The following is a 26,785-nucleotide window of genomic DNA, read 5'->3' as shown; positions in this document are numbered from 1 at the left end:
GAGGGGTTACCTGCCCCTCCCTTCCTTCCCTCCCCATCTCCAGCTGCCTCTCTCTTCCCGCTCCACCACAACCACCCACACATGCAGGGCCTTGGAGTAGGGGTATGTCACCAGGGTGCAGAGGAGGCTACCCCCCCCTCTGTCCCCTTCTGGCTGCCTCTGCCTCAATTTTATCCCACAACTTAGACATTCACATTAGTCACACTCTCATTACACATACATATAGGATCTTGGGGGTGGGCACAATCACGGAGTCCAAATTACCATCAGGGTGTACACCCCACCCCTGGCGTCGTTGCCCACCTCTCAATTTTAAATACACTTAGACATTGAGGGCTATCAGGAGGGACTATGCGCTTACCTGCTGCTCCTTGGCAGGTAGCTCCATGCCCTCCTGGGTTTTAATTGCACCTTAGAACACACATGCATCAACACTACAATGAGCGGGTGGAGGGAGGTTTGGAGTCTTCTCCCACCCCCGTTCTCTGCGGCCTGCTGGAGCGGGAGGGCTAGGTGGAGTTGGCCGTCCGACTGCGGTCTGGAGTGTGGGGCCTCCCTGCTGCTACGGAGTCGGGGTGGTCTGCCTCTCCCCACCGCAGGGAAAAGGGTAACACCACCTGGGTCTGGGTGCAGTTCCCCCCTCCAGGGGCAAGGGTACCTAGACCCGGTTTGTAGAGTACGCTTGGGGAGTGTGATCGTGTGTACAGCGTCTCTTTATGTCTGTCTCCACGTTGGTTGAGTGTGGAGTAAGTGCATATGAGAGCATGAGGGTGGGAATGGATGTTTGTATATGTGTGTGCCTGTATTTCTGTGTCTATATGTCAGGTTGGGTATCAGACGCCACCTCTCTGGGGACACCTCAGGCCCTCCAAGGTTTGGAGGCCTATCTCCACCTACCATCACTTCCCCTGCCGGTGGCGGACTCCCTCAGGTGTCGGTGCGTTGGTGGTTCCTTGTGTCTGGGGGTGGGCGTCCAGGTACACACCGGCTCACTCCTTGGCGGCCGCTTATCGGGGCCTGGAGCCTGGGGCTCGCTCGGGCCCCTTCGGGGGTGGGGTGCCCCCGGCCTCTCGGCCTGGGGCTCGGTCACTCAGGCACAGCTGGCGGCCGGCGGAGCTCACGGGCGCATCACTGCAACTCCCCCTGGCTTCTGCTCCGCGGCTGCTGAGTGAGCCCTCATCTGGGACTCTCCTCAGCTCTTACTGGAACAGTGGTGCGGCTGCCCCTCTGTTGGTCTTCCATGGTTTCTTGTGTTCTGGGGGCCTCTGGATGTCTGGAGTTTTGATCTCCTCCATACCTGCTTCACACCCTGGAGGACGGGGCTGTGGCCCCCCCACACTCCCTAGCAGATTGTTACATGGAGAAACCTTTGGAATACAAGCGCGCTGATCCACACAGGTATGCACACGGGTGTTCACTGCTCGTAGACCCAAATTACACCTTTCTTGGCTGCTACTTCGAAGCACATCTGTCCTGCGTGCTGCACAACAACATTGAATATTTAGTATTTACTGCTGTTTACACTTAGCTAGATTAATGCGATGGTGTTGTGTTTAGTATGTTGCTTTGTTTTTTGTTTTTTTTTTGTCTTTTTTTGCTTGTTTTCTATTCTTCTCTCAACAGGTGATCCAGGAGATTTTTATTTTTTTTCTCCCCCCCTTTCTCACTGTCCCTCTCCCCTTCTGTTTTTCCTTTCCTTCCTCTTTCTTTCTCCCTTTCCTATCTCTCACTCATGTCTGTCCCGTCTGTAACATCTGAAAATAAAATAAAATAAATAATAAAAACAAAGATCGACCAAATGGACCAATACGGCAATGCCACGATGATCCATTTGGCAAAGTAAATCCATTGGGTATCCTTGTTGGTCTTCAGACAACAATTCTGATGGCTAAAGAACCAAATGGGACAGGCAAAAAAAAAAAAAAAAAAGACTGGGCCAAGAAATATCTCAAGACTGATTTTTCTAAGGTTTTATGGACTGATGAAATGAGAGTGAGTCTTGATGGGCCAGATGGATGGGCCCGTGGCTGGATTGGTAAAGGGCAGAGAGCTCCAGTCCGACTCAGATGCCAGCAAGGTGGAGGTGGAGTACTGGTTTGGGCTGGTATCATCAAAGATGAGCTTGTGGGGCCTTTTCGGGTTGAGGATGGAGTCAAGCTCAACTCCCAGTCCTACTGCCAGTTTCTGGAAGACACCTTCTTCAAGCAGTGGTACAGGAAGAAGTCTGCATCCTTCAAGAAAAACATGATTTTCATGCAGGACAATGCTCCATCACACGCGTCCAAGTACTCCACAGCGTGGCTGCAAGAAAGGGTATAAAAGAAGAAAAACTAATGACATGGCCTCCTTGTTCACCTGATCTGAACCTCATTGAGAACCTGTGGTCCATCATCAAATGTGAGATTTACTAGGAGGGAAAACAGTACACCTCTCTGAACAGTGTCTGGGAGGCTGTGGTTGCTGCTGCACGCAATGTTGATGGTGAACAGATCAAAACACTGACAGAATCCATGGATGGCAGGCTTTTGAGTGTCCTTGCAAAGAAAGGTGGCTATATTGGTTTGTTTTTGTTTTGTTTTTGAATGTCAGAAATGTATATTTGTGAATGTGGAGATGTTATATTGGTTTCACTGGTAAAAATAAATCATTGAAATGGGTATATATTTATTTTTTGTTAAGTTGCCTAATAATTATGCACAGTAATAGTCACCTGCACACACAGATATCCCCCTAAAATAGCTAAAACTAAAAACAAACTAAAAACTACTTCCAAAAATATTCAGCTTTGATATTAATGAGTTTTTTGGGTTCATTGAGAACATGGTTGTTGTTCAATAATAACATTATTCCTCAAAAATACAACTTGCCTAATAACTCTGCACTCCCTGTATCTACGAGTCCTGCGTTTGAGTCCTCTTTCCCTTCGCTCCACACCCCGACTCCTGACACAGCTAAGAAATCTGAAAAGTCACAATAAAGCACACCTAGAATACAGCAGCTACTGTACAAGCATGGTGTGTAATAAGAGCTTTTAGATTCACACAATATGCTAGCAACAACCTTATCTGTTTATCACACGTGTTCGACCAGTGAGCTACTTATCAAAGACAGCCTGTCACCTTCTCCTCTCCAGTCCACCCCACAGACTGTTCAAAGAACCTGAAATATTATCTGGATGAACTATTACAGTGGAGCCTGAACCCACAGTGAGTTGAACTCTGCAGCCAGATGTGTACAGCTGTTTCACTTAAGCACACTCAATGGCAGCAAAATAAACACATTTTATATTTTATTACATTCACATTTTATTAAATTAAGTTTACTCAATAGACTAAGAAACAAGTTTATCTCTTTCCATATGATTGGTACATGCTTCTCAGTATGATGTTTTGTTTAAATGTTTTGTTTAAATCATAGAAGTTATGTAATACTGTACAACAAAATAATAGAACAGCAGTGCAGCAGCTTCAGAACTTGCCTTAGAATCCTCTGGTTTAACATATTTAAACCACACCCACGACACCGGATGTTTAAGCTGCTGCCATCTGACAGGAAATTCAGGCTACTTCACATACAAGGGTCAGTTCTACAGGCAGAAACATGGGTGTGCCATGGGCTCCCCAGTTTCACCCATCGCGGCCAATTTGTACATGGAAGAAGTGGAAAAGAGGGCTTTGCTATCCTAACGTGGAACACCACCAAGTCATTGGTTCAGATATGTGGATGACACCTGGGTGAAAATCAAATCTCAGGACGTACCACATTTCATGGATCACATTAACTCGTTGGATCGACACATCAAATTCACCAAGGAGGATATAAAAAGTGGCAGGTTAGCCTTCTTAGACTGTGAGATTTCCATCAGTAATGGAGGACATCTAAACGCTGATGTGTACCGTAAACCTACACATACGGATCAGTATCTAAGGTTTGACTCTCATCATCCACTGGAGCTTAAACTGGGCGTCATCAGGACGCTACGACACAGAGCAAACACCATCCCCACTGACACAGCAGCCAGGGAGGCAGAAGAACATCACATCAAGAAGGCCCTGAGTAAATGTGGTTATCCCAGCTGGACTTTTGTCAATGCTGGGAAGGGGCCAAAAGAAAGCTCCAGCCGATCCAGGAGAGAAGAACAACCGCTGACTAAGCGAAAACCTGTAGTGATCCCGTACGTGTCAGGAGTATCGGAACAGTTGAGACGCATTTTTTCAAAACACAGCATCTCTGTTGCTTTTAAACCCCAAAACACGCTGCGCCAAAAATTGGTCCACCCCAAGGATCGGGTCCCCCGACACAAACAGAGTAACACAGTGTACGCTGGTAAGTGCCAGGAGGATTGCCAGGATTTATACATCGGGGAAACCAAACAACCTCTGATGAAGCGGATGGCACAACACAGAAGAGCTGCCTCGTCGGCCAGGACTCTGCAGTCTGTTTACACCTACAGGCCAGTGGACACTCTTTCAAGGATGAGGATGTAACATCTTGGACAGGGAGGAACGCTGGTTTGAGCGCAGAGTCAAGGAGGCCATTTACGTGAAAAGGGAAAGACCATCTCTGAATGGAGGAGGGGGCCTAAGGGTAGATATTTCACCATCTTACAATGCTGTGATTGCAGCCATTCCCCAACTCTCTGTGAATGGGACTCATGGCCATTGATCAGTGGGCCTTGATCAGTGGTCTTTGATCAGTGGTCTTTGATCAGTGGTCTTTGATCAGTGGTCTTTGATCAGTGGTTGCTGATCAATGGTCATGAGAATTTGCATAATTATGATGAAGGAACTGACCTCTCAGCCCTTTGTTCCTTCAGCGGGCTGGTTTCAGTCATTATGCAAATGACTATATATATATACCGTTTATAAGATTGGGGAAACCTGCAGTCAGCTGAGACTGAAGAAGTCACTTGGATGAGTGATGAAATGTTTCTCCCACTGAAAACGCTACGTCGAGATAAACAGAACCAACGTTTGGAGATTTACTTACCTGGATGATTGAGCATGCATCAAGACGTTTGCTTTAAATCCACCACAGCACAGCAAACTTTTCATGCAACATTTAAATCACACAGTTAGTCTACCTCAGGTTGTTTTGCAGCATGTGTCACCATATGAAAAACATAATGGCACATGTACAGACAGGATAGTCTTGGGGTGGCTGTAGCTCAGGAGGTAGAGTAGGTCATGTACTGATCAGAACGTTGGTGGTTTGATCCCTGGCTCCTCCAGTCTGCATGCCAAGTATCCCTTGGCAAGATACTAACACCAAATTGCTCTCCGATGTGTTCATTGGCATATGAATGGTAGTTAGGAAGCACTAAGAAACTTAGAAGACAGTGCTGGTGGGAATGGGTGTGATTGGGTGAATATGGCATGTTGTATAGAGCGCTTTGAGTACTCTGGGAGAGTAGAAAGGGCGCTATATAAGAATGAGTCCATTACCATCCATCCATTTATCTCCCCTAACCTAGCTGGGCCCACGTCCTCATTTTAAGTTTGACAGCGTTTTTTAGTAGATGAAGGTGAATAGCTTAAACATGAATTGAGCTGCGGTTTGGGAAAGGCCTCGGAAGGGACTGGCAGGAGCTCCCGGGTCTGGCAGATCTCCAAGGAAGGCATGCCCTAGGTAGGCAGGCTAGCGAAGATAAGTACCCCATGGCCTCAACAAGGTGGTTGAGGATTCCAAGCTCATGGAGTGGATGAGCTCGGAAACAACAGGACCAATTCTGTTTACATTATACATGCTTCCCTTAGGCAGTATCATCAGAAGGCATAGTGTACATTTTCACTGCTATGCTGATGACACCCAACTCTATCCATGAAGCCAGATAACACACACCAATTAGTTAAACTGCAGGAATGTCTTAAAGACATAAAGACCTGGATGGCCGCTAACTTTCTGCTTCATTCAGATCAAACTGAGGTTATTGTACTCGGCCCTGAAAAGCTTAGAAATATGGTATCTAAGCAGATTCTTACTCTGGATGGCATTACCTTGGCCTCCAGTAACGCTGTGAGGAACCTTGGAGTCATTTTTGACCAGGACATGTCCTTCAATGCACATATTAAACAAATATGTAAGACTGCTTTCTTCCATTTGTGCAACATCTCTAAAGTTAGAAATATCCTGTCTCAGAGTGACGCTGAAAAACTAGTTCATGCATTTATTACTTCCAGGCTGGACGACTGTAATTCATTATTATCAGGAAGTCCTAAAAACTCACTGAAAAGCCTTCAGCTGATCCAAAATGCTGCAGCAAGAGTCCTGACAGGGACTAGAAAGAGAGCAGATTTCTCCTGTTTTGGCTTCCTGTTAAATCCAGAATTTATTTATTTATTTATTTATTTAGGACAGTGCATGTTAATGAACATAAATGTAAAAAAAAATTACATGAATGTAAACATACCAGATTATAGCCAAGGGCTAATTTCCATCTGTTGTCCTTAAGCATAAAAAATAGACATAATAATTCATAAAAATTCATCATTCATTCATAATAAAAACTCCATCACCAAACTTACACATACACACCATTCTGTTCCCAAATAAAACATTAAAATTATACAACTCATACATGATCACACACTTGATTTGTCCATAACCAGTTTTTAACCTTTGCCTTAAACAAATTGAGTGTAGAGCATTATTTTAATTGAATTCAAAATCCTGCTCCTCACATACAAGCTCTTAAATAATCAGGCCCCATCTTATCTTAATGACCTTGTAGTACCATATCACCCTATTAGAGCACTTCGCTCTCGCTCTGCAGGCCTACTTGTTGTTCCTAGAATATTTAAAAGTAGAATGGGAGGCAGAGCCTTCAGTTTTCAGGCCCCTCTTCTGTGGAACCAGCTTCCAGTTTGGATTCAGGAGACAGACACTATCTCTACTTTCAAGATTAGGCTTCAAACTTTCCTTTTTGCTAAAGTTAGGGCTGGACCAGGTGACCCTGAATCCTCCCTTAGTTATGCTGCAATAGACGTAGACTGCTGGGAGATTCCCATGAGGCATTTATTATTTCCTTTTCAGGCACCTTTCTCACTCAACATGTGTTAACAGACCTCTCTGCTGAACCATACTTGTTATTAATCTCTGTCTCTCTTCCCACAGCATGTCTTTATCCTGTCCTCCTTCGCTCTCCCCAACAGCAGATGGTCCCGCCCCTCCCTGAGCCTGGTTCTACCGGAGTGGGCCCTAACAGTGGGCTAAGATTTTCTTTGCCGCTGTCGCCAAAGTGCTTGCTCACAGGGTTTTTTCTCTCTGTATGTATTATTGTAGGGTCTAACTTACAATATGAAGCGCCTTGAGGCAACTGTTGTTGCAATTTGGCGCTATATAAATAAAATTGAATTGAATAGGGAAGAAAACATGGCATCCCTGTGCCAATAAAAGCATGCTGCTGCGTTTTGTGAAAGAGGGATAGAGGGAAGAGAACCTGGAATCCTGGTGCCAGAAGGGCTCATTACTGCTTTGTAGTAATAAACCCTTCTGGCAGACAAACTGGCAACTCTGTGGTAGGAAGCTTGCTGTATATTGCGAATGATGGATAGAGAAGAACCTGGAATCCCAGTGCCAAACTTGCTTCTGCACTTTGCGGAAGGAGGGATAGAAAACATCAAACCGATTTTAGCCTAAACAAATGAAATGAAAATATGAACCTGTTTTGAAAATTGAAGTTGAGTAGAAAGTACAGATGTTTGTTTATAAAAGTAGGGAGTAAAAGTAAAAAGTGATCAGAAAAAACTCCTTACATAAAATAGAGATACCTGAAAATTATACTTCCCACCTCTGCATGTGAAGTTAGTGATTCAGACTTGGATGACATTGAAAATTAATATTCTATACATATTAATTTCAGAAGATCATTAAAAGTGTTGTTTATTAAGTAATTGATAACATGTATTTTAATACTTTAACACTGAAAAATGTACACGTTTTCTCCTTTTTCACACACTGAAATTTACATGTTTGAACAACACTAAAACACATTTTATCAGCTCTTTGCATCAAAATAACACATCTTTGTGTGTTAAAAAAGAGCCGTTTGGATCCAACTCAGCTTAAGAATTATAGGCCTATCTCTAAGCTTCCATTATTATCGAAAATTCTGGAAAAAGTAGTTGCAGATCAACTTACCACTTTTTTAGAAAAACATGATATGTATGACAAATTTCAGTCAGGTTTCCGTAAAAGTCACTCAACAGAAACCGCATTACTTAAAGTCTCTAGTGACATTATGATGTCAGCTGACTCAGGAGCATCCTCAGTCATGGTTTTGTTGGACTTGACATCTGCCTTTGACACCATTAACCATACCATCCTGATTAACAGGCTCCGGGACATAGTCGGTGTGTCCGGTCTGGCTCTGGAGTGGTTTCGGTCGTACCTCTCCAACAGATCTTTTAGTGTTTTTGTCTAAGGATCTGACATGTGGGGTACCACAGGGCTCAGTTCTGGGTCCTGTTCTTTTTCTTTTGTACATGTTACCTCTAGGACTTATAATTATTCAGTTCCCTGAGGTGTCTTATCAGCCGATGGAAGTCCATAAACTGTCCTCTTTAATTAAATGTTTAGCTTCCATTGAACAGTGGCTTGTTGACAACTACTTACAGTTGAACTCTGAGAAGTCAGAAACATTAATTATTGCCCCCGACAACCAGATATCTCTAATCAAACAGCATCTTGGTTCTCTTGGCTCATCTGTTCACCTGAGCCTCAGGTACCTTGGTGTGATGTTTGATTCTGCCATGTCCCTAGAACAACACTCTTGCCAGTTGATTAGGAATTGCCTTTTTCAGCTAAGAAACATCTCCAAACTGCGAACTTTACTGTCTAAATCTGAGTTAGAAATGGTTATTCACGCTTTTATTTCTTCTCGCTTAGATTATTGTAACAGCCTTTTTCTGTGTTTGAGCAAGAGGAATATTGACCGTCTCCAGTTAGTCCAGAATGCTGCTGCTGAAAGGCTTTTAACTAAGACACGAAAAAGAGAGCACATTACACCAGTGTTACGTTCATTACACTGGCTTCCGGTACATTTTAGAATTCATTTTAAAATCTTGGTACTGACTTTTAAAGCTTTGAAGTGTGATGCCCCTGACTACATTTCTGATCTTTTAGAACCCTACGCTCCCTCTCGCAGCCTGAGATCATCTAATCAAAGGCTGTTGGTAGTCCCACGAACTCGTTTTAAGACTAGAGGTGATAGATCTTCTAGAGCGGTGGCCCCCAGGTTGTGGAATGTTCTCCCTCCATCATTACGTTGCCTTGACTGTATTTATTCTTTTAAAAAGCAGTTTAAGACTCATTTATTTAGATTGGCTTTTAATTAGATTTGTGCTGTATGTTTGATTATTAATGTATTTTATGTATTTCTGCTTTATATTACTGTGAAGCACTTTGTGGTTTTTATCCTGTGAAAAGTGCTATATAAATAAATTGATTTGATTTAATCTAATCCCACAAAAGAGATGAAAGTTAAAAGAGCAGACACATGAAAAACTGACACAACATGCATTGTCCCTGAGCAGATGCAGCACATGTTAAAATTTAACACACTATGTAGTGTTTTAACACATCCAAGAGTGTAGATGAATTAAAAGACTTGGAATCATCCAAAGCAAGCAGACAGTGCAGAGAGAAAGACTAAAGAACAAAGCAAACTATGAGGAACACGAAAACAGAAGCTGAGGCAGTGCCTGCGTTGTTCTAAATATTGGTGGGGGGTGTCACGTTTTGTTGTACGTGTACAATAGTTTCTTGTTATATCAATAAAGGCTACCTGACACCCATCCGCCACCACGTTACCATAGCTGTATCGGAAGCTGTTGATTATGAGTTTATGGATGATAACACCATAACGTCTTCCTCCGCCTGCACTTTTGTTTTTTCACCGGCTCTTCCCCGCCTAGGCTCTCCACGTCACATGCGGCGCATCGTTGCAGGCGAATGGAGCCGAACCGCTATCTTCACTGACCTGGATTGTGGAGGGTCTCGATTCTGCCCAGCTCAGCGGAGAAGATAATACTGCAGGTAAACCCGGTATTTTCTTTTCATCAAATAACCACCTCAAATATTACATCTTATCTGTTTTTTGTTTTTGTTTTTTTTGCGCATGGAAGGCTTCGGCTGTGGTAACAAATAAATTGTGTATGAATAATCACAGCATGAGCACACATGCACGTAAACACGTACAGTCCCGTCATTGTAATCGCCACGTTTTTAGGCAGAAGAAAACATTAGGACGCTGTATTGGTGCCTCTTTATAATATGTGCCGCCAGTGCCATTGCTGCTTTAAGATTCATCATTATTTATTTAAATAATCATTACATTTTTTTTTTAAACAACTGTTTTCATGATCGTCTTATATCTCACCGCCAACATTCGTGGTTACAAAAAGATGTAAAGGCAGATGAATCTTGTCTCTGATCTGCTCCGCCTCGCAGATGGAATCTTGACGTGAACGATGCCGCTGCAGGGCAGCGCTGTGCCAGGAGCGTCCGCCGAGCTGAAGGAGGAGCCGGCTTGAGAAATTCCAGTAATCGTAACACCCTTAACTACACCTGGATTACAGCAAACTCACCTCACTGTTTGCACATCGATCTTCTACATGGATATGGAGGGAGCAGGATAGCGGGAAGATGAGACCAGATCTTCGCAATTTAACGCACCAACGTAGCCAATGGTAAGTTTGTTTTTTTGTTTGTATTTTTTTCAGGTTCAGGTTACCACAAAGCACGTGCAACACGTACACTGTATACTGTATAGGTTAATCAGTGTGTAAACATACTCTGATTAAGCAAGATCATGTTTATGTCAGATGCAGAAAAAATCCTTTAAATGCATTAATAATAAACAAGCTATTTTATTTACTGAATATGAGTACACTGAAAAATGAAGCAAGTAAATTTACTAATGTAATATCATCTTGAACATGCGCATTTCCATTTTATATCACTAACAGAACTATCACACACTATACAGTACAATAAGAATGTAACTAAGCATGCACTGAATCTCCTTGTACTTTTTAAAAAGGCTAAACAATATGTTTTTAAGTTTTCAAAAAGGGACTCTGCCTCATACAGTAGTTTGGTACTCTGCCTACCATTCCCTAACGTGAAACAGAAACCGGATGCAAGTGGGTATGGACACTGAGCTGTTACAGGGCCTGTCATATTTTCTGGGTTGACCCATTGAGACTGATTTGGGTGATTTTCAGTGGAAAATATGTCAAGAGTCACACTCTGAATTTCCAACATGTTATCTTTCAGAATGTTATTTGACATTAAGTGACTGAACCTCAATCTGTGAACACATTTTAACATAAAATGTTCAGAAACTGACTGTCTGCAGGCTGCATTTAAAACATCATTTAAAACACATTTAGTTCAATGTCAGAGTTCTAAAGTTATTTCACCCTCGTCTTCACTCAAATAGTCACATCAACCCCCAGCTCCAACTGTGACACACCTTTTTCGACAAATGACTGATCATTGATCAGTGTGTAACATACAGTAAATGTTTGCACTGGCAGTGCTGTTGTCCACAATGTCAATGCGTGGACTATAAATTTAATTCAGAGCTGATTATAAATCTGTGATGTTATTGCTGTCTGCAGTCCTTTTACACTGGTGACTGTAAAAATGTTCACGTCAAGTACGCAAAATATAAAAGTAATTGAAATTGGGGGCTTTATGAATGAGGAAATGAATCCAAGTGTCAGTCAAAGGTTCAGGTGTAGCAGGAGGGAGGGATGGAGGGTGGGAGGTCAGAGAAAAACTCTAGGTTTTGGTATCACAGAGTCTGTTAGGTTCACCCAGTCTGTTACTCTGTAACTGACTGTGTGAACTTAAGTCTATTCACAGATTGTTGCAAAAAGAGGCTGGAAAAATAAGCTATACTAAAAAAGAAATATTGTGGAAAATTCTGCAACTAAATAGATGAATTGGAGCAGGTCAGTAACATGGTTAAGTTAAGAAACACATATTAGACAGGGAAGAGATTCTCAGAGGTAAAGATGACCTGTGTGTGGAGATGAGAGAGATGGATGTGAATATTAACAAAAAACAAGCCTTTATTTAGGGCTACACACAACTATAAACAAAAGGCAAGGGAAGACTGAGGTAAACTAAACTAAACTAACAAAACAAAAGCAGAAACACCTAAACACCAGATATATCAAGGAAAACACAAAGACTGGAAAACCTGAAACTTGGAAACACAAGAGAAGACAGGCAGATGGGCCAACAACACACGGAGGAGAAGAACTAAATACACACAGGGACAGGAAACAGGAGGGACACACAGCTGGGGCTAATCAGAAACAACGAGACAGAGAGGAAACAAAAGCTAATGCCCTCAAAGTTTGATTAATCCCCAACACTAACTTAGTCTAATACACTCAAATGACAAACTGTCATGAATGCTGGATTTAGCTTGTACATGTTACATATGTGAACAGCAGTATGCAAAATCCAAGTAATAAGAAAACATTAGTTATCTTATCCAGATGAATGTTTTGTATCTTTCCTAAAAAAACACTTGACTCTGACACCCTGAAAAATTTTGTTTTTACATGCACAAAGGCAAAAAAAAAAAGCTAAATTGCAATATCTTATGTAATGGCACAGTGTCTAGTTGGTCATCCGAGACAAGTGGAGTGTTATGCAGAGCTCTACTGCTGCTGTGTGTGCATGCCTGTGTGTGCATTTTTTCATATTATGGGATCTGCAAAGGATTTTATCAGTCATGCGCTGTCTAATAGATGGGTTGTTCAGTGGCGCGTAATGAGAGAGCATGCTGTCTGAGAGAGAGAGAGAGCGAGAGAGAGCGAGAGACAGAGGAAGAAAGATGAGAAGAGGAATCATGACAGTGTCTCAAAAATATAAAGGTTTGGAAGGCAAAGAGAGAGCGAGTTGACACTGTCGTGAAGATGGGGCCAAATTAGCTTTTGATTTCTGTTTCTAAAGGACTTTTCAGTTTGAATTATACAAATGCAGGAGTGTATTCCAGTGAAAGAACATAGATGGTTTAAATGTTTGGAGCCATGTTTTTCCTCCTAACAGAGACGTGTGCTAAGCCTGCCCAGGACATGCACATCGCTTACTGTCTGTGAGTCACTTTTTCAAAGCCTCCTCCACATTCCTTGCTCCTCCAGGACTAAGTGATCTTAGCTTGGTTTAAATAACACCAGTATATTTGTTGGTCTGAAGTAATCTAAATGCGAAATGCGTTTTTTAATCAATCAGATTAAACGATGATACAGATATCATTTTGACTGATTGCACTCATCACATTTCTTATTGTCCAGATTCACTGTCCAGATCCCAGAAAACTGCACATCAATTACAAGACAATCAAACAGAACTTCTTTGGACTAAAATATTGTTTAAACTTGCCAACAGCATGCTAACATGCTAATGGCTCAACTAAGACCTCCATGTACACATAGTGAGATTATGACATGATTAGCATTTTTTTGCAGGTCATATTTGCAGTTGGGTTAGAAAATCAGCACTGCTCAGTGTTAGTCATTGTTAATCGTTAACATTGACTAGGTTACTGTTAGAAATATAACACTGTCAAAAGTATTAATTTAACACTCAAAAGAGTGGACACATATAGACACTTTCTAGTGTCAATTTAACACTGGAGATTTTGCAGTGTTTGTGTCAGATTTTATGAGGACTTTAGATTTCTCGTCTACCATGCAGGAACTGTAATGTTGTTTGTCAGTTCTGTGAATGTCTTTCTGTAGATATTGTGAGAAAATCTCAGTGTTAACACACTCATCTCCAAACATCCTCCAGGTCATTGGTTGTTCTAGCGTTAGTTGTGACATTAAAGTTAGATTCACTCGCTGGGCCCACGTCCTCATTTTAGGTTTGACAGCGTTTTAGTAGATAAAGGTGAATGCCAATCTCTTCACATTGGAAGCAAGCATAATCAACACGGTCCACATGTTATTTCAAAATATTATAGATTCAACTCATCAATCCCTATGGGGTTTGCTAAATTATGTTTATCTAGAACTCCTCTCTGTCTCTAAATTTTGGAGAATTTCATGCTTGGTGTCACAGTTTAGGAGTTTGACCATAGGTGACATTTATGATGTTATCACCCCATCGGGGCTTACCTTTCCCACTTTTCGATGATATTCCTCCCTCGACCATTTGACATTACCCTCCTTTGGCGGCGAAAAACTGATGGTGTGGCCACGTGGGTGCTATGGGAAACAAAAGCTCAGGACAAAACAGTTATCAGTCACGTGCTTCATACAAATTTTGCATATATTTTGATTTCATGTTGATTCACTGAGTGTAATGGCACACTTTAATTTGAATTTAACAAAGTTCAACACAATGGCTTTTCTTTATTTTGCTTCTGTTCTTTTTGCAGTACCACATCCTAGCACATGCCCCTGTCGGTTGCATTCTACTTTTAATAATTGACTATTTTAACAGGAAAAGACCTCAGTCACGTGGACCAGTGTTTGTTATTACATAACTCTATTTTGAATGTGACAAATCTACCATTCCCCCTTGCTATTCATAAATATTGTTTTGGTTCTGGCTATTTTCCTCTATAAAATTTAATTGACTTTTTACAGTGGCCCGCTATGGTCAATAGTAACATATTCCAGTCATAAGTGATATCAAAGGTTTTCTCCACTGTAGCATTTGGCATTCCCAACAATAATGTGATTCCGTAATCAAAACACAGCCGATAAAACACAATTTTCCTAATGCAAACATCAGTAACTCAAAATTGGCAGCCAAAGGGTTAAGTCTGCAGCTCCACACTCTCATGTGAAGCTACAGTCTCCCCCTCTGGTCCCTCTTATCCTCCTGCTCCTGCAAAACAAAACAAAGCATCCTCCCTTTTCTTACCGGCTGGGTGAATTGTTTGTCAGCATTTACTAAACCTACGGTAGGTGCAGTCTCTCAGTATCAAGTCAGTCAAAACTTTAGTCCACATCGTCACTCCATCACAGTCCAGTCACACGCATTCATTCACACACATCCATACCAGATATTGCTGATAGTGGAGTCTCACGTGCAACCAACCTATTCCAGTCTCCATCAACAGCAAGATGATGTCATAATTTTTAAAAGGAAAACAATTCTTTATCATTTTGGACTGGATTGACTCGCTGCAATCCTTTTAGACTCAGGACTTACCATCTAATGTGGTCAGTGTCCCATATAAGTGAATTTCTCCAAAGCCCATTATAATCATGGAAAAGCACTTTGCACACCGGTGGGTCACACCTGTCAGATTTCTTATCTCAGTGCACTGTAACAAAAGCAAAAACAAAAGTAAACCATAAAATAATAATAAAATAACAAATACTAGGGCCAGTTCCAGACAAGTCCAAGCATAAAACCGTCTCTCTCTCTCTCATAGAGGAAGAAAACAACCCAAACCTCACTGATAAAATCAACCTACTGTTAAGAAAAATCAACAGATAACTCACAGGAGTTCCTCATGAAACAATATTGTTTGGGAATTAGAACCTCAGGTGCCGTAGCATGCAGAGTTGCATTCACTGCTCCTGGCTTTAATTAGTTATTAATTAGTTTCTGATACTTTCTTGGTCTGAACTCAGACTTAAGTGTCACTCCGTGACTCTCCAATTGCGAGCTCTGTTACAATCGTCCACAAATCTGCCCAGGTCTTTCCACCTGCTGTCACTAGACCTATCAAGGGGAAATGCACCTTCTTTTGTTCCTCCAGGAATTAAATCTCAATCATAGAAAATGCAGTGCCCCGAATTAAACACTACACAGTTAGTTTATCTTTTTCACTCTGTACCACTGCTCCTCATATCTCTCACCAGGCTGTGTGAGGCACAGTGAACAATTCAGTCCAGGCCTTAAGCAGCCATAAACATCCTGAGGCATGCAGTCACGTGCAAGAAACTCCACTCTCTCACTACACACAGACAGACACAGCAGAGAATTATAGACCTTGTTTGTTAAATGTACTCTCTGGATGTATATGTGCTCTCTGGATGGCATAAAATATATTATATTATATTAATATTATATTTATTCCCAACAGTTTACATTTTTGCAAAAACTCAAATCCTCGATTTACAATTCAATTCAATTCAATTCAATTTTATTTATATAGCGCCAAATCACAACATAAGTCGCCTCAAGGCGCTTCATAGATACAGAGAAAAACCCAACAATCATATGACCCCCTATGAGCAAGCACTTTGGCAACAGTGGGAAGGAAAAACTCCCTTTTAACAGGAAGAAACCTCCGGCAGAACCAGGCTCAGGGAGGGGCGGGGCCATCTGCTGTGATTGGTTGGGGTGAGAGAAGGAAGACAGGATAAAGACATGCTGTGGAAGAGAGACAGAGGTTAATAACAGATATGATTCAATGCAGAGAGGTCTGTTAATACATAGTGAGTGAGAAAGGTGACTGGAAAGGAAAAACTCAATGCATCATGGGAATCCCCCGGCAGCCTATGTCTATTGCAGCATAACTAAGGGCGGATTCAGGGTCACCTGGTCCAGCCCTAACTATATGCTTTAGCAAAAAGGAAAGTTTGAAGCCTAATCTTGAAAGTAGAGATAGTGTCTGTCTCCCGAATCCAAACTGGAAGCTGGTTCCACAGAAGAGGGGCCTGAAAACTGAAGGCTCTGCCTCCCATTCTACTTTTAAACAGAGGTGTGGACTCGAGTCACATGACTTGGACTCGAGTCAGACTCGAGTCATTAATTTTATGACTTTAGACTTGACTTGAAAAAATGTTCTAAGACTTGTGACTTGACTTGGACTTTTACACCAATGACTTGGGACTTGAATTGGACTTGAACTGGTTTACTTGAAAAGACTTGATATTTTACCCCAAATATAAAATTTAACATGCATATTATATAGAGATTGAAAATGTGACGTCATTCACGGGTAGAACCGCAAAGGATTCTGGGAACTCGTGGCAAGCAGTACTAGCGCACGCAGGCTTTCAATTAAAATCAGTTAAACAGCGATAAAAAGAAACACAAAAATGTCAAGAAGCCGTTGTATTATTAACTGCAATAGCCGGTCGCATGACAGCCATGGGAAGCCGACGGGTAAAGAGATCGGTTGTTATCGGATTACGTCGTTGAAGAGAAATTGTTCAAGCCATGTTTCCGAAGTAACAAAGACGCGACGGATGGCCTGGATTGCAGCCATTCAAAGACCAAATATAACGTCCCAGAACACTCCAGCTCACAGGTTAGTCTGCTCCAAGCATTTACACGAAGGTCAGTGTTTTTTAGTAGTTAATACGTCATTTTCATAACATAATTAGTGATATAGGTTACAAGCAAGTCTGGCGCTGAACAGAAATTGTCGCGCTATGCTCCTTTATTTATTGTGCATAAATAGTGAATTGTCCTGACACAATATTGTGTTTCGCTTCTGTTATTATGGTACATTGACAAAAACATATACTTTTATTCACAGGATAAAACAGGTTTTTTGTATCACTAATTGCCCAGTGCGATTACAGACTGCGGTAAAGTGAGCCGTCATTTGTGAGCCGCGGTCAAGCCAGCCGCCTCCTATCCGCGCGGTGATTACAGCATACAATATTGTTGTCACTGCTACATTTCTGTAATGCTACCAGAAATTATTTCCACTACTAATTAATTACCGTTGAGCTCAAAGGTCCTATTAATAAACGGTTAAGGAATGTGTATTTATGACGACAATTTGTGAGACTGGTAAACTTATGATACGTACGATGGTCTTTCGTTCTACACGGTGCATTTCAAGGTCCTGCACCCATCCGTTGGTAAACTGTACCTGGGCTTGTTGCAGTGACCTGAAGTTACTAAACTTCATGAGTGTATGCACTCACTCCAAGAACCGTATAATTATAAATATGCATATAAATATGCTAAGATGAGATAGCTGACTTCATCTAACTAGCAAATGTTGTCCAGGCTACGTTGGTGATACAGTTTTTTTTAATGTGTATGATATTTTTGTCATGCGATTTTAAAGCCGGTCCTACAACCGCATCCAAGAATAACATGCAGCTTATCTCAGAACTGTCGGTGAAAATTATTCTTGGAGCTAAGTTTAATTGAGCTGCATTTTAAAGAGGTGCAATTTCACAATTTGTGTATATTTTCTAAGTTCACTATTTTGTCATGTGTTGAGAAAAACACAGATTTTAAAATTACATGGTCTAATATTTACATTTAGCATAACTGCAACATTATTTTTTCGTTTTTTTTTTTTTAAAGACTCGAAAGGACTTGAAATTCAAAGTTTCAGACTTGTGACTTGACTCGGACTTTTACACCAGTGACTTGAGACTCGACTCTGACTTGCCTGACATTACTTGAGACTTGACTTGAGACTTGAGGATAAAGACTTGAGACTTACTTGAGACTTGCAAAACAATGACTTGGTCCCACCTCTGCTTTTAAATACTCTAGGAACAACAAGTAGGCCTGCAGAGCAAGAGCGAAGTGCTCTAATAGGGTGATATGGTACTACAAGGTCATTACGATAAGATGGGGCCTGATTATTTAAGACCTTGTATGTGAGGAGCAGGATTTTGAATTCTGGATTTAACAGGAAGCCAATGAAGGGAAGCCAAAACAGGAGAAATCTGCTCTCTCTTTCTAGTCCCTGTCAGGACTCTTGCTGCAGCATTTTGGATTAGCTGAAGGCTTTTCAGTGAGTTTTTTGGACATCCTGATAATAATGAATTACAGTAGTCCAGCCTGGAAGTAATAAATGCATGAACTAGTTTTTCAGCGTCACTCTGAGACAGGATATTTCTAATTTTAGAGATGTTGCGCAAATGGAAGAACGCAGTCTTACATATTTGTTTAATATGTGCATTGAAGGACATGTCCTGGTCAAAAATGACTCCAAGGTTCCTCACAGTGTTACTGGAGGCCAAGGTAATGCCATCCAGAGTAGGAATCTGGTTAGATACCATATTTCTAGGCTTTTCAGGGCCGAGTACAATAACCTCAGTTTTATCTGAATTAAGAAGCAGAAAGTTAGCGGCCATCCAGGTCTTTATGTCTTTAAGACATTCCTGCAGTTTAACTAATTGGTGTGTGTTATCTGGCTTCATGGACAGATAGAGCTGGGTGTCATCTGCAAAGCAGTGAAAATGTATGCTATGTCTTCTAATGATGCTGCCTAAGGGAAGCATGTATAATGTAAACAGAATTGGTCCTAGCACTGAACCCTGTGGAACTCCATAATTAACCTCAGTGTGTGAAGAGGACTCTCCATTTACATGCACAAACTGGAGTCTATTAGATAGATATGATACAAACCACTGCAGTGCAGTACCTGTAATACCTACAGCATGTTCTAATCGCTCTAATAGGATATTATGGTCGACAGTATTGAACGCTGCACTGAGGTCTAGCAGGACAAGCACAGAGATGAGTCCACTGTCAGAGGCCATAAGAAGATCATTTGTAACCTTCACTAAAGCTGTTTCTGTGCTGTGATGAGCTCTGAAACCTGACTGAAACTCTTCAAATAAACCATTCCTCTGCAGATGATCTGTTAGCTGTTTGACAACTACTCTTTCAAGGATTTTTGATATGAAAGGAAGGTTGGAGATTGGCCTATAATTAGCTAAGACTGCTGGGTCTAGAGATGCTTTTTGAGTAAAGGTTTAATTACAGCCAGCTTGAAGGCCTGTGGTACATAGCCGATCATTAGAGATAGGTTGATCATATTTAAGATTGAAGAATTAATTAATGGCAGGACTTCTTTGAGCAGTTTTGTAGGAATGGGGTCTAAAAGACACGTTGATGGCTTGGAGGAAGTAATTATTGAAGTTAACTCAGAAAGATCAATTGGAGAAAAAGAGTCTAACTTAACATGAATGGTACTAAGAGTAGCTGTAGATAATATTACATCTGTGGGATGATTATTGGTAATTTTTTCTCTAATGATTAAAATTTTATTTGTGAAGAAGTTCATGAAGTCATTACTAGTTAACGTTAAAGGGATTGTTGGCTCAAAAGAGCTCTGACTGTTTGTCAGCCTGGCTACAGTGCTGAAGAGAAACCTGGGGTTGTTCTTATTTTCTTCAATCAGTGATGAATAGTAAGATGTTCTGGCTTTGCGGAGGGCTTTCTTATAAAGCAGCAAACTATTTCTCCAGGCTAAATGATGATCCTCTAAATTTGTGACACGCCATTTCCTCTCCAGCTTACGAGTCATCTGCTTTAGGCTACATGTTTGAGAATTATACCACGGAGTCAGGTACTTCTGATTAGAGACCTTAGTTTTCACAGGAGCTACAGTATCCAGAGTCGTACGTAGTGAGGAGGTGAAATTATTAACAAGATAATCGACTTCTGTTGGGGTAGCGTTCAGATAGCTGCTCTGCTCTATGTTGGTACAGGGCATTGAAGATGATAACAGTGGGTGGATTATATTCTTAAACTTAGTTACAGCGCTTTCAGAAAGACATCTACTTTGATAAAGTCTACTCTCCACCGCTGTGTAATCAATTATTGTAAATGTAAATGTTATCAGGAAATGATCAGACAGGAGAGGGTTTTCAGGAAACACTGTTAAATGTTCAGTTTCTATGCCATATGTTAAAACAAGATCTAGAGTGTGATTAAAGTGGTGGGTGGGTTCTTTTACATTTTGAGAGAAACCAATTGAGTCTAATAACAGATTAAATGCCATGTTGAGGCTGTCATTTTTAGCGTCTACATGGATGTTAAAATCACCCACAATAATTATTTTATCTGAGCTGAGAACTAAATCAGATAAAAAGTCTGAGAAATCAGACAGAAACTCTGTGTAAGGCCCAGGTGGACGATAGATGATAACAAGTAAGACTGGTTTCTGAGTTTTACAGCTGGGGTGGACGAGGCTAAGCATCAGGCTTTCAAATGAATTAAAAGTCTGTCTTGGTCTTTCATTAATTAATAGGCTGGTGTGAAAAATTGCTGCCACACCTCCCCCTCGGCCTGTGCTTCAAGATTTCTGGTAGTTAGAATGACTCGGGGGTGTTGATTCATTTAAACTAACATAATCATCCTGCTGCAACCAGGTTTCTGTAAGGCAGAGTAAATCAATTTGTTGATCAATTATTAAGTCATGTACTAACAGAGACTTGGAGGAGAGAGACCTAATATTTAATAATCCACATTTCACTGTGTTACTCTTTGGTTCAGATGTGGATACTGTATTGTTCTTTCTTTGTAATTGTTTATGTTTAAGTTGTTTGTTGCTGGTTTTTAGTTTGTTATTTGTCTTTTTGGAAGCTGACACAGTCTCTATGGAGATGGGTTTTTGGGGGGGTAGCAGGAGGAGAGAAGCTGCAGAGAGGCGTGTAAGACTGCAACTCTGCTTCCTGGTCCCAACTCTGGATAGTCATATTTTGGGGGGTTTAATAAATTTGTCCATATTTCTAGAAATGAGAGCTGCTCCATCCAAAGTGGGATGGATGCCGTCTCTCCTAACAAGACCAGGTTTCCTCCAGAAGGTTTGCCAATTATCTATGAAGCCCACATCGTTTCTGGGACACCACTCAGACAGCCAGCAATTTAAGGAGAACATGCGGCTAAACATGTCACTCCTGGTCTGATTGGGGAGGGGACCAGAGAAAACTACAGAGTCCGACATTGTTTTGGCAAAGTTGCACACCGATTCAATATTGATTTTAGTGACCTCCGATTGGCGTAACCGGGTGTCATTACTGCCGACGTGAATTATGATCTTACTGAATTTACGTTTACCCTTAGCCAGCAGTTTTAAATTTCCTTCAATGTCGCCTGCTCTGGCCCCTGGAAGACAATTGACTATGGTTGCCGGTGTCTCTAGCTTCACATGTCTGAGAACAGAATCACCAATTACCAGAGTTTGACCCCCGGCGGGTGTGTCGCCGAGTGGGGAAAAACGGTTAGACACATGAACGGGTTGGTGGTGTACCTGGGGCTTCTGTTTAGGACTATGCTTCCTCCTCACCGTGACCCAGCCGCCCTCTTTCCCCAGCTGCTTGGGGTCTGCCGGGGAACAGCTAGCGAGGCCTACGCTATCTTCGGCTGCACCAGCTACAGGGGCCTGGCTAGCTACGGGTGAACGAAGGGTGCGAAGCCGAGTCTCCAATTCAGTAATCCTGGCCTCCAGCGCTGTAAATATGCTACATTTGTTACAGATATCATTACTGCTAAAGGAGGCCGAGGAGTAACTAAACATCTGACACAATGAGCAAGAAAGTGCAGGAGGGACAGGTGTAGCCATGGTGCTAACGAGTCGGCTACGAGATAAGCTAAGCTAGCGAAACAGTACAGAGACAGTGAGTGAATACTTTGGCTATAAATTAGGTAGTGAGTACACAGAAAGTGTGCTTCGGATGAAGCACGTGAAGATTATACTATGAAAGAAGAATGTATTTAAAAGTTGTTAATTAAATTGCTAAGCAAATAAGCTACTCAGAAACACCACTGTGTTTGAGCAGGAACAGGAAGTGATACTCTACCGCAGAGCGAGCGAACACCAAGTGACATTACTTTGCTTTGTGTAGGTTGAAGATGTGTAAAGTGTGAAGGTTGATCTATAGGCTCTGTAATCAGCAAACTGTGTCGTTGGCCACTTGCGGGTGGGTAAGGCTAGTAACATTTGTGCGTTAGCTAAGTCATGTTAGCCTCCTGCATTAATCTCTGTAACCGTGTTGTCCCATCAGTAAGGTGAAAGGAAACTATTAGCTGGTTTCAGTTAAAGTTATAGGAGATAGACCAGCCAGTACATGTTATGTTGTCTATTGTTACTGGTCATTTTCTCTGTGTGTTAAGGGCTGATTAATACGTGGCCATTACACGTAATGCCACAAAAGTAACGCAGGCCAGTTATTACAATGGACACTGAATTGTTTTGCTGTGTTTCAGCGCAATAAATCTTCATGTGCACCTGAATGAACCCTGTCGTCCTTCAGTGTGTAACATAATTTGGCGAGCCAGCCAGAAGCATATTTCCTGCTCCAGACAAGAACCTAGAACACATTAAATCAACATCTGGTAAAGATGGAACAACTACAGGATGAGATCAGCACAGCCTTGTGGACACTTGGGAAACCCGAACTCACCAAGGTATGCCAGCATCTTAAGTGCAGCGAACCAGCAGGGGTGGGTTTTAAAGGACAGTCCCGACGTGCTCTGATTCGGCTGGCAGAAAGTACTCTGGATGAGATTGAAAAAACAGAGGAATCTGAAGTGTTTCAGCAGTTCATCCGTGATCTCCAGTCATTCATACAGTCATTACAAGAACATCCTGTAGCTGAAGTGGAGATACAACGAGCAGAGCTCAGTGAGATAGAAAGACTGAAACAAGAGTACAGTCAGCTCCAACAAGCTCAAGCAGAAGCACGACGTGTTCTGGAAGAAAAAATTGAAGCGTTGGGGACCGAGTTTAGAGGTGCAGCTGGGATAAGTGAAAAACAAGTAAGTCAGCCTGCACCCTTTACTACACCAGAAGTGACTCTGAGAAAAGACTTTCGGATCTGGGGTCAGATCGGGGAAGCAGGACAAAAAGACAAGTTATCTTTCACTAGCTTGACCAACCAAATTGATTCCGGGCTTAAGAAAGGCTACTCAGAGACTGAAATCATTGAAGCTGTGATTAAGGCAGTAAGCCCTGGCCTTCACCTTCGAGACTTGCTGGAAGTGAAGCGTGACCTCACACTTCCCACACTAAGAACTATATTACGGGGACATTACAAAGTAGACTCGTCAGCTGACCTGCTTCATCAACTCATGAGCATATCTCAAGACCCCAAAGAATCTGCTCAGTGCTTTCTGTTCAGGGCAATAGAACTCAGAGAGAAATTGCTCTGGAAGTCTGGTGATGACGATGAAGGGGAGCAGTTCAGCCCAGACTTAATTCAGCGCAAGTTCCTGCGCTCATTAGAGACTGGCCTCCTCAGTGAAGCCGTGAAGTTTCAGTTAAAGCCTTATCTTAGCAACTACCAAGTAACAGATGAGGTTCTAATTGAGAAGATAAATGAAGCAGCCAGCCTTGAATTAGAGCGACAAAATAAACTGAGGAGAAATACTACAGTAAAAACACCAAGGATAAATGAGGTACACGCAGAGTCACAGCACAACCACACTCAGCCACCTTTGAACAGTGAACCAGACAGAAAGGATGAAACTCAGACAAAGGGGGGTGAAGGAGGTGCCACAAAGAAAAAGCAAGGACAGAATAAGGGCCTGGATTCAGAGACAGCTAAGCTGATTGAAGGCCTGAAAGCTGATGTGCTTGAAGTAAAGAAAATGTTTAATGAGACTTTGGAAGCAACAAAAGTAAGGTCAAGTATGGACAGTCGGTTCTCTCCTACAACAAGACGTGCTAGAGGTTGCCAAATGTGCAGAGAGGCTCAGCTTGGTGATCTGTGTAGACACTGCTACCGCTGTGGTCAGGAGGGTCACCTTTCCCGAGGGTGCAGGCAGGCTAGGATCACCCAGGGAAACGGGAGGGGGCTACTGAGCCGGGACCCACAGTAGCCCACTCATCACCCAGGTCCCAGGTAGATCCTGTCTATGTGCAAAACACCTCGCATCAACAAGCACCACAAAATGATTCCACACGCACTGAAACTGGCCCAAAAGAGCCAAACAGCAACAAATTGACAAGTGATACATCTAATGGTTATATACCCTCACAACGGCAAACCAAGCTCATCAGTCTCATTGGGAAAAGATGCACAGTTCAGTGCCACCTAGATAAGGTACCAGTAGAGGCCCTGTGGGACACTGGAGCTCAGGCAAGTCTGATTAACAATGAATGGCGAGAACAACACCTACCACACAGCACTGTCAGGCCACTTGCTGAGCTGTTGGGAACAGAACCTCTAGTGGCTTTAGCAGCTAATGGTAGTGAAATCCCATATGATGGGTGGGTAGAGACAGAATTCTATTTGGACTGTAACCCTGAAAATTGTCTTCTAGTCCCAATGCTTGTATCCAGTGACCCCAATGTTGCACAACTGCCCATTATTGGATTTAATGTAATAGAGGAAGTTGTGAGTAAATGGGGCAAGCGACAACCAAGCTCACGCAACGTTCAAAAAATCAGCCAAATCCTCTCAGTATCAGTACACACTGCTAAATCAGTACTAAAACTATTGCAGTCACCAGACCAAAACCAAAGTGTGGGCACAGTATTGGCAGGAAAGAGGGGACTATGTCTGGCTGCTGAACAGATTACCACGACATATGTCCGTGCACATATTGGAGCCCAGTTTTCAGGACACAGTCTGTTATTTGTCCCGAATGAACCATCACAGTTGCCTGAGGGTCTTGTCATTCAAGAGGGACTGGTCACAATAATGAAGGGCAGGTCAGTGTACATCCCAGTCGCGATAGCTAATACCAACAAGCGGGATGTCAACTTAATTCCTCACACTGTTCTGGGACATCTGGAAGAAATAAAAGCAGTGTACCCCATCACCCCTGAAAAGACACAAGACTCAGTAGAGCAGATTTCATCACAGCCTCCTATACAGGTGAATGAGGTGATGAACACACCCTCCTCCAGCCATAAGCCACCTCAGTGGGACCCTCCAGTTAAGTTGGACCATCTCAGGGAAAATGAACAACAAACGGTGAGACAGCTGTTAAGAGAGGAATGTCATGCTTTTGCTTATGATGATAAAGATGTTGGGTGCATCCCCAGTTTAAACATGCACATCACATTGCATGACACAACACCTGTTCGAAAGACCTACATATCTGTGCCAAAGCCTCTGCACCAAGAGGTGAAAGACTATCTTCAAGACCTGCTGAACCGTGGGTGGATTTCAGAGTCTAGGTCACCCTACTCGTCTCCAATCGTCTGTGTTCGGAAGAAGTCGGGTGAATTGAGATTGTGCTGTGATTACAGGGAACTCAACCGGAAGTCAGTACCAGACAGACACCCAATTCCCAGAATTCAGGATATGCTAGATTCCCTTCATGGCAGCTCCTGGTTCTCTGTTCTTGATCAGGGGAAAGCATACCATCAGGGGTTCCTGGACCCTGAAAGTCGCCCCCTGACAGCCTTCATCACACCTTGGGGCTTGTACCAGTGGAACCGCATACCCTTTGGCCTCAGCTCGGCCCCAGCAGAGTTTCAGCGGAGCATGGAGGACTGTTTAAGGGGACTGCGGGATGTAATCTGTCAGCCATATTTGGACGACAACCTAGTCCACTCTACTTCATTTGATACTCATCTTGAACACATCAGAGCCGTCCTTCAGAGATACCAAAAACATGGTGTCAAACTCAGCCCACAGAAATGTGACATCTTCAAGAGAAAGGTACGTTTCCTTGGTCGGATGGTGTCCGAAGAGGGATATACCATGGACCCAGCGGAAATAGTCCCTGTACAAGCTCTCAGAGACAAACCACCATCCACAGTGGGGGAACTGAGTCGGGTCCTAGGATTCCTGTCCTACTATAGATCCTATATCCCAAACTTTTCAAAAGTGGCAAAACCCCTGTACCAGTTGCTGACACTGCCTCCAGATAAAGCACCGCCACCAGTGCCCAGGACAAAGGGGAAAGTGGTTAAGACAAAACCGAACGGTCGACCACCGCCTAACACACCCATTAAATGGACTGAGAGCCATCAAAATGCCTTAAATGAGTTGACTGATTGTCTAACACAGCCACCTATTTTGGGTTACCCTGATTTCTCAGAGCCCTTTGTACTCCATTGTGATGCCTCACAACAGGGCCTGGGAGCTGTGTTATACCAAAAGCAAGCAGGCAAGATGAAGGTCATTGCATA

General features: G+C 42.5%; 1 protein-coding gene across 2 annotated transcripts in view; it reads left to right on the top strand.

The window, feature by feature from the left end:
• Window positions 1-9,898: 9,898 nt before the first annotated feature.
• adgra1a (adhesion G protein-coupled receptor A1a) overlaps window positions 9,899-26,785 on the top strand; it is a 38,877-nt gene continuing 21,990 nt past the window's right edge. The window contains exons 1-2 of one of the 2 annotated variants that reach the window (XM_024799047.2): window positions 9,899-10,035; window positions 10,450-10,688. In XM_024799047.2, coding sequence (XP_024654815.2) covers window positions 10,686-10,688 — 3 coding nt within the window. In that variant the 5' untranslated portion in view covers window positions 9,899-10,035; window positions 10,450-10,685. Of the gene's footprint in view, window positions 10,036-10,286; window positions 10,689-26,785 lie in introns of those variants that run through there. The other variant, XM_076887183.1, reaches the window with a different exon arrangement.

The sequence above is a fragment of the Maylandia zebra genome, linkage group LG8, assembly GCF_041146795.1.
Source record: "Maylandia zebra isolate NMK-2024a linkage group LG8, Mzebra_GT3a, whole genome shotgun sequence".
Lineage (NCBI taxonomy): Eukaryota > Metazoa > Chordata > Actinopteri > Cichliformes > Cichlidae > Maylandia > Maylandia zebra.
Note: the sequence above shows the minus strand (reverse complement) of the source record. Positions and strands in the feature narration are given on the sequence as shown.